The sequence below is a fragment of the Portunus trituberculatus genome, chromosome 9 (assembly GCF_017591435.1).
Source record: "Portunus trituberculatus isolate SZX2019 chromosome 9, ASM1759143v1, whole genome shotgun sequence".
NCBI classification, from domain to species: Eukaryota; Metazoa; Arthropoda; class Malacostraca; order Decapoda; family Portunidae; genus Portunus; species Portunus trituberculatus.
Window position 1 is genome coordinate 2,809,813 of NC_059263.1, and position 13,711 is coordinate 2,823,523.

At 41.2% G+C, this 13,711-nt stretch overlaps 1 protein-coding gene across 5 annotated transcripts; it reads right to left on the reverse strand.

The window, feature by feature from the left end:
- Positions 1 to 425: 425 nt before the first annotated feature.
- LOC123501235 (ubiquitin carboxyl-terminal hydrolase 22-like) lies at positions 426 to 13,605 on the reverse strand. 5 transcript variants are annotated; one of them, XM_045249953.1, is made up of 12 exons: positions 13,295 to 13,428; positions 11,258 to 11,455; positions 10,997 to 11,153; positions 10,608 to 10,823; positions 10,192 to 10,364; positions 9,046 to 9,237; positions 8,745 to 8,848; positions 8,194 to 8,336; positions 7,536 to 7,639; positions 6,471 to 6,622; positions 5,620 to 5,769; positions 426 to 5,090 (listed from the first exon to the last, which is right to left on the reverse strand). In XM_045249953.1, the coding sequence occupies exons 3-12, from the start codon at positions 11,037 to 11,039 to the stop codon at positions 5,048 to 5,050; spliced, it is 1,320 nt and encodes a 439-aa protein (XP_045105888.1). In that variant the 5' UTR covers positions 11,040 to 11,153; positions 11,258 to 11,455; positions 13,295 to 13,428; the 3' UTR covers positions 426 to 5,047. The 5 variants fall into 5 exon arrangements, with proteins under 5 accessions (XP_045105888.1, XP_045105884.1, XP_045105886.1 ...); XM_045249949.1 differs by lacking the exon at positions 11,258 to 11,455 and having other exon boundaries at positions 13,295 to 13,605; XM_045249951.1 differs by lacking the exon at positions 11,258 to 11,455 and having other exon boundaries at positions 9,091 to 9,237; positions 13,295 to 13,604.
- Between the last annotated feature and the right edge of the window lie 106 nt (positions 13,606 to 13,711).

Genomic DNA, 13,711 nt, shown 5'->3' on the forward strand with positions numbered 1-13,711 from the left:
AGAAATCTTGCTCCTTCCAACAATCTCTCTCTCTCTCTCTCTGACATCACTACACCGACTTCTAGTTCTAATATCTCGTGTTAATGGTAAACTCTGGTAAATCTGGAACTGCCTACTTGTTTCTATATTTCCAACTTCCTGACTTGAGTTCACTTAAGAGGGAGGTTTCAAAACATTTTATCCCTTTATTTGGCTAACTCTCTCGGACCTGCAAGGGAACTGGCAACTTAGTGGGTTTTATTTTTCAAGCCATGAATAAAAGTCCTAAGCCTATAGGAAAAAAAAAACACCATAGAACTCAAGAATCTAAGGTTTTTGTACATCAAAAGCAGTATAGCATTCTCCTTACTGATTCTCTCATACTACTAGTTCTACAAATCATTATCTTGTGGACAAAGGAATGTGTATCAATAATAATTTTGTAAGACTGTGACTTAACTTTATTGAGACTGAGCCATGACATGAAGGCAGGGACCTGTACCCTGCCAAGTATCACAGATAGTGGCTGGTCATGTGGTATAGGTTAAGGCTACATACACTCCACAGCCACAGCACATACCAACTCTCTCTCTCTCTCTCTCTCACACATACACACACACAGCTGCTACACAGGCTTGCACACTCCTCCACAAGTCACTCAGCAGTCAATACAAAACACAATGGTTAATCGCTAAACACAGAAGTATTTACAATTCATTCAAATTTAACATTGATTTCACAACCAAAATAAATCTTTCAGTGGACACCAAAACTTTTGCATTCGAGTCTCTTTCAAACCACAGGTAACAATGATACAAGAAGAAAAAACAAAAAAATAAAATAAATAAATAAATAAAAAAAAACTTCTATACAACAAAGCATTCTCTCACTCATACTGAAGCCCACATCCATGCTAGTCATGCACACCCTACACCACTACATTACCTCACTTTAATTTAAATAGCCTTACACACAGTCTGACACCCCCATGCATGCCACCACAAATTACGTCAAATCTACAAGACAGCTCACATCTTATCCTTGGATTAGTGTTGCAAACAGTGTTGTGCCCCCAATGACATTCCCTTGCCAGCCTTATAAGAACAATCACACCAGTAAATCATACTTCTCAAAATGATATGTAACATTTCGGACAGAGACAGACAGATAAACAATCAGATCAACTTTTGATACAGGAGAACATAATGAAAGAATGTGATGAGGTTGTTTTGTGACGAGGGAGTTGCATCTCCGTGGGTATTGTTTGTTCTACTTCGGACTTTATATCTAACATGTGTTTGCTTCTATGCAGAAAAGAGAATCCATCCACAAATACATAACAATAACCATATAAAAGAGCCAATTTATAAAACATCAGATCACTATAAAAAAATATATGTAAAAAAAAAAAAAAAAGCTTCTAATAAAAGGTTTGACATTGAGGCCCTCCGGTGAAGCTGTGTATGTAGCTTATGCTGTAATGGTACAAACTGCAGAAGTATTTGTGAAATGTGTAGAAAAATTACTTAATACACAAAATCAGATGTATATCCATCTACATGTGTAGTAATTTTTAGGAACAGCATTTACAGCAAGCCAAAAATCATCCCTAAATATTTACTCAAGTAACTTCACGAAAGATTACTTATAATACCCAACCCTGAAATTAAATAGCCTTTCACCTTTTCACCAGTTAATGAATTACTTTTGCAGATTAATTACACCCCAACTCTCCTATCAACTACCAAACCAAAATCATCCAGCCACAAAGAATGGTTCTAGACAAAAAATGTATAAGAAATTTTTTTATAAAACCTGTTTGTGGCTTTTCAAGTGTGCTCAAAATGCATTTAAGTATCTTCAATACTGTAATAGATTTTTACAACACAGGAATGCTTGTCAAATTTCACACACAAAAAAAATAATACAATTACTGTAGAGTTGCGCGACGCCTTTACATCCTTGACATAATGAGAACACCACGCTGCAGCTTTAACACAGCGGCTCCATCCATGTTCAATAAAAGGATCAAACTAAGAAGAGTGAAGAGTTCCTCTGCACTAGATCCCCATTATGTGAAGGATGAGCTCCATGTTGATCTTCCTTGGAATGAATGACTTCTGCGTCTATGTCAGGACTCGTCTCTCTGTGCTGACTGCCCTACCTACTTTGCTTCTTCATCTTCCCTCCTTTCATTCATCCTGATGGCACCACTGCCATTTCTTCTATTCCTTAAGCTGAACTCTTCCCTCAAACCTGAGAATAATGTGAGTAAAAAAAAAAACATAACGCATTGTTATTTACAAAACTAAATTCAACAACCCACTTGAATGATTCTTCTACAGTATTTTGATGTATATTTTCACGACGGATTCAAGAAGAGATGTACATAGACTAGATCATCAAGTTTTGCAAGTGACAGAAGTAGCAACATTGTTTTACTAACTGGTACATGACAATTTTGTGTTTTGTCTACTTATTGATGAATAACTTCTATGAAATAAACATGAGTTTTTAAGAAACATTTTTCATTACGGCTTCATTACTGTAACAATCGATGTGCCAAATTGTCTGGAAAAAACATATATTCAAAGTAAACCAAAACGGTTGTCATTGTAAAAAACTAATCCTGCCACTCACACTGACTTGTAGGAGCTTGAGTTTGATAGCGAGGAATGAGCAAAGTTTAAGGAACAATGTGTTCCAGTAAGAGTGAATGTGTACTGAGGCAAGAGTATATGAGTGTATGTGTGGTGCATGGAGACACACATGAGGGGGATCCAGTGCAACAGTCACTTCTCCACACAGAGCAGTGATCGGTTAATAACATACTCTCTACAACTTTTAGATTACACATATTACTACTGGTTATTAATTGAAGTCCCTTGCATATTTCCCCAAGCACTCACTCACTTGACCAGATTCAGCAAGCAATCCAATCTCAACAGATGCTCACGAAGACCTAGAGATGAAGGAGCTTCCCAACCAAAGCCTAATTCTCAGGAAAATGATCCAGCGGATGAGAGGCGTCGCCCTGCCCAGGAGCGACGGACATGATTCTTATGACATGGTATTTGATTGGCTGTTAAATTACTTATGTTGTGTGAAAGAGCACCTAACATTCTGAAGTATGTCCTGTGCAAAAGGTATTAATTTGAATAAAAATAACTACCTACCCACAGGCTATTACAAAAGAGTACAAAAGCCTACTTACAGTCCTAGAGGATTGCACGCAATGATGCCGGCAGGTTTCCTAGCTTATTATACAGGACCCAGAACATAAATGGATTGGCAGACCTTCCGGGCATCTGCTCACTGCACGGTCAGTAACATATGCCACGTACATATGCCTTTTCTGCAGTCGCTGTCGACAAAAATTATATAAATACCATACTCGACAACACTAACACACAAAATAGTTTCCCATACATGCGGACAGTATGTTGGCTGCGGCCTTGTGGAGGTGGGACAATGCTAGCAGCATCCTGTGCTAGCCGTTAAACAGGAAGGCCATGCTAGAGCACCTTGTCCTTGCTTGCGAGATATTCTGAAGGCCATATTCCAAGGCCATATTTGCCTTTTGTGCAACTGTAGTAAATGGAAAGATGCCAGGTACAAGGAGGGAGCAGCACTGTACTGCCTTCTTCAGCAATGCAGCCTCACAGACCAGTCAACACAAACGCCACTAATACCTTAGTTTTCTTCCAGTGAATGATGCAAAGTTGTACGCAAGATTGGAAGTAATACAGCAATGCAATATGGCCTCAATTTACACACTTTGGCTTTGAATACCTGAAGTTTTAAGTAGTCTTCCAGGAGAGCATCAAGAACACATGCCCAACGTGGACGTCGTGAACAACAAAAAGTTCCTTACAAAATGCCCATAATACTGTTAAATGTGTAAAGTAGTATTACTAGAGGCCAGTCTAAATTTTTTGTTAACTTACTTAGTATTTCCACTTGCAAAATAATCATGGAAAGATCCTACCTATTAAGAGAATTTCACCATATATATATATGTATATAAAACAATCACTGGTATTGCTACATTGCCCATGCAAAAGCAAACCTTCAAAAGACGAGTTTTTCCCCAAAGACTGAGAAACTTGAGTGAAAACCTTTACCTTAACACATCACTTGACCAAGCTAGACAGGAATACTACATCCTGAACACCATTACAGTAGTCTACCCCTTCCCCCATTAATCTCCTAGAAGCTTTCCTGACAGTTGGTGCCTTGACTGAGGTTATTGTTTAGCAGAGGCAAACACCGACGCCATGCATCCGGCAGGTTCCTCCCCAGAAAGTAACCACATTGAAGTTCTCAGCTGAAACTGATAGAGGCTTGATAATGACACTTGCAACATGAGATCTGTGCTCGCTCTCCCCTCTTAAGGTGTTCCTGATATTTTGTATGCTGAAGATGAAACCATTACAGTGGATGTGATAAAAACCTTAGAAAATACCTGATGAACTCTTTCAGCTATGCTCCCCAAGCCTCTGAAGAATGTATACAGTTGAGGACTAGAGCCATGTCACCATTTGTTTAGTCATGGAAGACAAGCCAAGACAATAATGATCCCTTTAATATGAAAATCCTGCAGCTAGAGGAAAGAACACCAACAACCTGAATGTTTGATAAAATGTGAGTCTTGGGGTCTGCAAGTACACTACAAACCACACACACATACACTAGTAGAGTAAATATCGTCCCGCTGCACGACCTTCACGGCCGGCGGTTCTGGCCTGGAATGAGGAGAACCGGCTTCTTTCTTACAGTGGTTGTTTACGTGTACACAAATAGGGAATATCTTTCATAACTCATAAAATAGTAATGCTGTATCAACCACATTCCCAAACCATAACTTAAATAGCTTTAAAATTACACACAGGTAGGTGTTTGTATTATAGACTTGTAGAGGTGACGAGAGCTGCCCCTGTCCCAAGAGGAAGCTGCTCAGCCTCTCTCCCTCGGCTAACCCCCCCCCTCGTCAGACTTGTTCAGAGTCAGCTGAGATTATTGTGGAGGCTAGTAATGAAAAAAGTTCCACTGCTCAACAGTGAATGATTCAATCGTACTCTAAGATTTGCTTATGATAGAAAAGGAGGTACCTGAAATCAGAACAAAAACAAATCCATTAGAAAGCCATGTAACAACAGTAAGCAAATATAATACAGTAATAATTCATCAATATTTACACTACAGCTTCAAATCCACACAATAAATGATCAAATACCATTTATAACCACAAACATTTCCTGCCCTTAAACATTTTTCCTTGCCATCTGTTGAATACACACCACACATTGACTCAAGTGCCAAGTAGTGTTAACAAAGCAATACTACAATGTCAAATCTCACAAGTCATGAAGATCCTTAATAACATGAACATTTCTTGACTTCAACATTGTTCTTGCCAACCAAATACACACAACACTCACTCACTCAAGATAGCACAGAATGTCAAGAAAGCCATAATCAAATTGACAATCTATATACCCCTTTGTAGAATATATCTTAGCTTAACTTCCTCTTTTGCTGCATCATGCACACACACACACACACACACACACACACACACACACACACACACATATACTCTGATCCCCCCTAAGCACTCCTAAAGGCCCCCCCACTTACCCTTCGCTCTGCAGGACGTCCTGAATGGTGGCGCGGGTGATCATGTGGTCATCGCACTTGTACCACTGGTCTCGGTGCTGCCTGACATATGCTGTGTAGTGGCCGGCATCCAGGCTCCCCACATGGTTCACCACCGCAAACAAGGAGTACCTGTAGAACGATGGTTATGAGGACGAGTCAGATTGATTCAAAACACCATACAAACCTAACCTAACCTAACCTACAATATCAAGGAGTACCTGTAGAGCAAAAGTTATGAGAATGAGTAAGACTGATTCAAAACTCCCTACAAACCTAACCTAACCTAACTAATTAAACCACTTTTATTTGGCTAACACTCTCAGATCTGCAAGAGGACTGGTAATTGAGAGGGTCTATTTTTTTTTTTTTTGTTGCCCTTAGCCAATTTTCCCCTCTTACATAAAAAAAAAAAAGTTATGAGGACAAGTGAGATTCATTGACAGTAGTGGCTACCCTATTCTATCCTAACCTAACCTAACTAATACATCCATTTTTTGGGCTAACTGTCAGACCTGCAAGGGAACTGGCAACTAAATGGGCCTTCTTTTCCCCATTTCATGTTGCCCTTAGCCAATTTTTCCCCTCTTACATAAAAAGCAGTTATGAGGCCGAGTGAAATGCATTCAGTAGTGGTTAACCTAACCTGACCTAACTAATTCATCCCTTTTTTTTTGGCTAACTCACTTAGACCTGCACGGGAACTGGCATCTAAGTGGACCTTTTTTCCCCCCCATTTCATGTTGCCCTTAGCCGGTTTTCCCTTCATACATGAAATATACAAGACACAACTATAACCAATAACTTTCCACAGTGTCTCTCCTCCCACGTACCTGTTGTTGATGTCAGTGGGGTGCGTGGTGATGCCGTTATGGTTGTTGTTGTTGTTGCGTCTGTTGGACATGAAGGGAGTCATGTCCAGGTGCTCAGGGAAGGAGATGAAGGTGGAGATCTTTTTATGTAACCGGTTGCTGTGTTCAAAACGCTGCCACGGGAGAGACAGGGAGGCAATCAGCAACAGGACTTAAGTGTTTGCCTTTTAGATATTAGGTGGTTTGGTGTGTGTGTGTGTGTGTGTGTGTGTGTGTATCATTAATTGCTTATATATATATATATATATATATATATATATATATATATATATATATATATATATATATATATATATATATATATATATATATATATATATATACACCAGTTTCTAATTTCCAGCAAGTGACAATTCTACTGCAGCAACACAATTCTGCCTAATGGTGGAAGTGAAGGCTCTCATTATTCTTACTTTTACAAATCCAACACCTCACTGACAAGCTGCAATACAAAACACAACACAAGCAAACACAACTCACCAGTATAGCCTCGTCCAGCTTACATTTCAATTCAAGGCACTTTATTTGTTCATAAACCTCAAGTCAAATACTCCTAACTGGGTGCTAAACAATGTCACTGCTGCTGATGGCATTCCAACAAAGTAATAATGAGACACACCAAATGTAAACTGATTCATGACTTGACTCTAAAGCCTATATTCTAAAAACACTTTGCTCTCTCACCATCACTGCTTTCCAGTTGAAGATACTCGCATTTTTAAGGGTATATTTATGGTTCTGGTGATGGACCGGCAAGATTTCTAGGATATCATAAGGAGAAACTGCCTTGAAAACCTGGCTAGTTGTCTCTGTGGCCTTGGAAAACTGTCATGGTGAGAGGAAAAAAGCATTTCTGAATATGGCCATAGTACTCGTAACACATGGAGCTTGTTTTGTTACCTTCACTTTCTACTCAGACCAAAAATCTAACAATTAACAAACTCTTCGGAAGCCAAGTCATTCTAATTTCAACAAACTCACACCAAACTTTCATTTTTCACAACAAAATACACAAAAGACAATTACCTTTAGATGAAAACTACAAACTATAGGAAGTTTTTTCATAGTGAGTTGCTTTGTAGACTCCTGGTAACTCTGACACCCATTACATTTTATTTTTGCACTGCTGCCTGTTAGGGAGAGAGAGAGAAAGGGAGAGGGAGAGAGAGAGAGAGAATGTGAGCAATGCTGGCATGGTCATGAACTGCACAATATACCATACTACTATTCCTAATGTGAAAAAAAAATATATATATATATATACAGTAAAAAAGATGAGAATGACATTCTATTGGCTTATCTATACATCAGATTATAAAGCAGTAAATACATCACACCCTTGAAATCTAAAAAGACAATGTACATCAGTATGAGGCACATTTCAATGCACAGAATACATCATTCCTTTGAGCTCTAAACAAGAGACATTTCATCCAATAGGAGGTGGTGCTACTCTAAGGCAGCACACACATCACCCACTTGACATTCAAACACAAGTGTGACTCAGTTCTAGACATGCCTAAGAAAAAAAAAAATCAACCTTATGAATTTCTAACATGACAAAGTTACATTTTAATACAGAGAATAAATCACCCTCTTAAATATTCAGAATTAATTTGATACAAGGTATATGCAACACACTACAACAGAACCAGCTATGTTGCTTCCCTGACACTCAACAAACCTAAGTGTTCTGGTCGTGTGAACCTCTCCAGACAATCTGCCAGTGAGGTGGGAACAGTTTTGTCCGCCTTGCTGGTGCCATATGGACAAGGGCCCAGGTCCAGGGATATGTCCCAGAAAGGGTCTATAGTAGTGGACACACCACTGCAAATATAAGGTTAAAATTACCAAATATGCTAAATTAGTATCTATTAGCTATCTATCAATATATCAGGCCAGAACGCACGCACGCACGCATGAGCGCGCACACACACACACACACACACTAGCCACCTTCTCTACTTTTCTTGGGAGAGTGATTAGGTTAAGTTAGGTTAGGTTTGGTTAGGTTAGGTTTGGTTTGGTTTGGTTAGGTTTGGTTTGATTTGATTTGGTTTGGTTTGGTATGGTTAGGGAGTGGGTGTCTTATATTGGGAGTTTCCTTACAACCAGACCCTGACCCTGACAGTGTTTTAAGATATTGCTTGCAACATTGGACATCTTTTTAACACACTCTTCTCTCAGGCCTGCCATGTGGCTCCTCAATGCCGCTGGGAGCCACGGTGCACTTACTTGCACGCCTGACACACTACATCTGACTGCAGTCCGCCAGTGAAAATTTGGTCTATAATACAGGAACATGTGTGCGTAGAGTCTCCATTGGAGGGAGGGTTGCCCTGGAAGTGGGAAAAGGAAGGATATCTGTAGTAAAATTCATTGATGTGACACTTGCTATGACAACTTACCATCTATATAACAAATCCATCATGACCTATGTTGCAGGTATTGGAAAGAGGGATGAATTGTGGCAAAACACTTATACACGATTATCATAATATTGCAAACGCAAGTGTAAGTAGACATGCATACATACATGAACACTCAAGTAAAATTCTCTTGGAGTTGAGAGCGTTGGTACCTGGCAGTGGCGGTGCAGAACATCGAGGGCTGCTATGAAGAACTCATGGGCATCCTGCTGCTCGTAGCCTGCCAAGTGTCTGGCGTGGGTCCAGATGAGGTGCAGGAGCTTGTGGAGGATCAGCGGCGCCTTGTTGCCGCTGTAGAACTGTTGAGGGGTCACCACGTTAGTGTCTTGTATGCAAGAGATGGACTGACCTAGGACTACTTAAAAAAAAAAAAAAAAAAAAAAAAAAAAAACACTAAAATGCCAGTCCCCCAAACTACTAATGATACTTAGTGGTTGTCAATTTTGTTTTTTACATTTTCTCTGCTTTTTAGACTTGTGCACTTCCCCAGGTCCATTTCACCAGTACAGCAAATTGCACCACACACGTCACTTTGAGTGGTGGCTGGCCCCATGAATTAAGTCCTAACCTACAAGGAACAAGGCTTAGCTGGCACTGCTCCACCTGACACCTCCCCTCCTCCACTCCATGGTGCATCAAACATCCCCTTTAATGATGGACCAACATAATCACGTGAATATGCCAAATATGCAAAATATCTTAAAACATGATGTATTTATGTTCTTACAGCTGTTTTTATGTTCTTTTCACATTTTATTGCAACACGACCATTACAATATTCAAACCGGAGTGAGTAAACACAGACAGACTTACTTTGATGAGTCAGTGGTGTGACGCTGTAGCAAGACATGGTTAGCACACTAATATTTGATAAACTAAGCCAACATAATTTAGACGACACTAAAAATAATGTGGAACACACAAGTGTGAGGCTGTAGCAAGACATGGTTAGCACACTAATATTTGATAAACTAAGCCAACATAATTTAGATGACAAATACTAAAAATAATGTGGAACACACAAGAATTAAGTAAATGTTACTTTCAGTGACATTATGATTAGGTTAATAAAGCTGAATCAATCCAATGACAACAAAGTCATTTCAATTTCCAAAATACTATATCACAAACTGAAAATATATCAACAAATATGTTATTTAATCTTTTCTGAAAATACATTAACTAACTATAATGCATTAAAAATAATAATGTTACTTAGTTTTGTTGGTTTGTGTTGTGCATGTGTTACTCACCTCCTGGAACAGCCTGGAGATCTCACAGACGAGGCATCGTGTGGAGTCATTGTTGAACTGACACACGTGTTTGTCTGAGAGGAAGTAGTCCCTCAGGAGGGGTGTGTGGGTGAGTGCCTGGATGATACAACTCATGAAACATGTGTTACCCAGGTTGATGAGCCCACGAAGGCCTGCCAAGAGAGTACACCCAGTGAGACACCCGGGGCCACCTTCTTTGTGTGTTGTCTTCAAATCAACAAGTTCCTTATTGTGTCTAGTTATATCAAGAGGCAACAATACTTTGGTTTCATGCATTTTCAAGTTACAGTGAACTAAATCCATAAATTCCAACATGTCATCAGGATTCTAGTGTTAAAAATTCCAGCATAGACCCAAACCGTTGCTGCAGTTGAGTCGAGTGGTGCAGCACTGACCTATGGTGGAGTTAGGAGTGGGCCGCCGCCTCTTGGGGTGCGCCTGGAGCAGCGTCATCTCCACTGAGTCCGGCGCCCACGCCCGGTACTCGGTGTTCAACCCGAGAGAGCGTCGCGCCTTCTCCTTGCAGTTGACAGCAATGCGTCTGATCTCCGAGTCATAGACATAATCGCCGCACGCCATACACAGAATCTGGCCCTGCTCCACATCCACAACTACAAAGGTGCCAGGTGGGAGGTAGGGGAGGAGGGTGTTAGTATGTGTCACATTCAATCATAATGATATGCATTCCCACTGTCTATGTCTACCCTAATTAGATAACAGGAAAGCATCACATGTCATACAACAAACAATGTAATTCACATGAAGGAATCAAGATATGCCTCACTGCAGAGTGTGAAAGGGGAGCACACACCAAGATTGTGCTGCATGGAGGTAGTGTGGTCCTGGATGTGGCCCTGGTAGCAGGCAAAGTGGATGCAGTGAAGGCAAGCATGGATTCTGGGCGCATGTGCCGCACACACTGAACACACACACCATTTTGCCTGCAAATTAAGGAACCATTTACAAGCTATTCTCCTGAGTAATCAAACAGGAGGAAGCAACAAATTAGAAAATATGAGTACCTTTGAAATACCATACCCATTACCTTTTTTTTTTTTCTTTTCTTATGTAGGAGGAGCACCGGCCAATGGCAACAAAAGACTACCGAGGGGCTGGTCCCCAAACACAATCAGAAACCAATGTCAAAAATTGGAGGATAAGTGTCTTGAAACCCCCCTCTTCGGAGAGTTCAAGTCATAGGAAGGAGGAAATATAGAGGCAGGCAGGAAGTTCCAAAATTTACCTGAAAGGGAATGAATGGTTGAGAATACTGGTTAATTCTTACATTAATGAGGTGGACAGAACAGGGGTAAGAGAAAGTAGAAAGTGTCTTGTGCAGCAAAGTCATGAAAGGAGGAAAGATACACAGTTACTAAGATCAGAAGAGCAGTTACTCTAGAAATAGTGGTTAAAGATAGCAAGAGATGTAACACTGCAGCAAAGAAAATGAGTCTTAAGACAGTTCCTGTGAAAGTAAGAGAGAATGAAGAAGTAGATGCAATCAGTTGCCTTAGACACTTGTGTGTGTGTGTGTGTGTGTGTGTGTGTGTGTGTGTGTGTGTGTGTGTGTGTGTATAGAGTTGTCTTTAGGGGGCAGGTTGTGACTGCTGGCTTGTGTTGTAAGAAACAGAGGGAAACATTCAGTGAGGTCACAGCTGGACCACTGCAAAGTCCCATGATACCAGTGACCATTGTTTCAGCATGTCTTTTGCCCTACCCCCTACCTGCCCTCATCACCCCCACAAATCAACAGTGAGGCACAATGCTGAGACAGACCCGTCACTAACTAGCCCCAATAAATTTCCTTGACCTAGCAGAAGCCATTTGAATGTCAAGCAGCTTAAGCCACACATTCCATCTCAGGTTGTCCCCTGTGCACCCAACACAGCACAGCACAACACAGCATGGGACAACCAGCACCAGTAACACTGAGAATGTCATGCGATCAGATGGTTGTATGGCAACACTCCCACAAAGGTCAAGGTGTTATCATAATCTTGCAGAGTAATTCAATGAGTAATTTGGTAAAGTGGAGCAAACCCCGCCTCCCCCTACACATGGCCCCCGCTGCCTGAAAATACTAGGTTAGGTATGGAAAAGTAAGTCATACACACAGATAGACAGACATACGCATGATAGGTACGGCAATATGTAACAAGTGCAGAGGCCGTGACAGTCTGAGGCGCACCACCACGCCACGCCACGGTGCTATGTGATACACACCACAAAAAAGGAGTCACAGATATGAGCGTGTGTGGTTATGCAATAAATATGGTAGACAGGCTAGGCACACCTAAGAGGTCAGACTCAAGGTAATGGAAACCTCCATCTTAAGTGAAAACTTTTAATGACCAAACACGTGAACTACAACGAGAAAAAGCGTGAAGCCTTTTACTACTTAAACGTAAATCAATCGATTACAGCTTCTTGGCACTTCCTGTTACAATGAATCACCTGACGAGTCTGGTCTGATAAGATAGGAACCAAACTCAGGTATGTGGAAAAAAACAAATGCACCAATTATATTTATCAAACAACTAACTAATTTTAATAAACTCGGCATGTTGTTGACATCTAAGAAATAAAATTCAAGTCCAAATTCCCCTGACACTTGATTGCAAAAATGTGTCGTATCTCTTGAAAACCGAGGGAAAATTAGAGAAAACCAGGCAACACTTGTATTTACTATTAGTAGCAGGGTCACCTGTTCCCGCTACACCCGCCCTGCCCTGCCCACGACAGCTGGCACCACTCATGCCATCACCAGCCTGCCAGGAGCTGCACCAATCTGACACCGCGTGAACGAAAGAAGTGGCATAATTCCCTTTGAAAATGTGGACAAATGCGGTTTATGGCAACACTTGGCTCAGCTGATCACCACCATCCAAAACAAAGCATCTTGTCAAACACAAACACGAACATAAAACACCAATTGTACGCCACATATCACGCTAACCCGGGCCAGGCCTAAGCCACACCCAACCCCTGGCTCCTCGGGAAATAGCATTGGTGGTATTTGAGTTACTTCAGCGAAAAATTGCAAAAAACAAGGAGTCGGCGCCGATCAGCTGACGGGCCTCACCTTCTGCTGCCGCGCCGCCTTGCTGGTGCAGAACACGAAAAAACTGTAGATGATGCGGAAGGGCTGCGTCCCCTTTGTAGATTTAAACTCAGAAAGGTGAACACATCCTTCCATGCTCATAATTTCACAGATAGAAGGCTCCCATTTGGTGCGGTGGAGGTGTGTGGTGGAGGAGTGAGCGTCCAGCCTCGCCTCGTCGCCTCCTGTGCCCACGCTGCCGCCTCCTGCCGCACCCCATCTGGCGGCTCGCGTGCACAACAAAGGCTCTCCCTGCCGCCACTTTCAAATGTTTCCCTGCCTCTTTACCACTCAGGACTGTATCAGACTGTGTGGTAACTCTCCGAGCTAGTAATGATCAACTAGAATCACGTGGAGTCATGTACAAGAAAAGGGAACTTGGGAAAAATTAAGGTGACA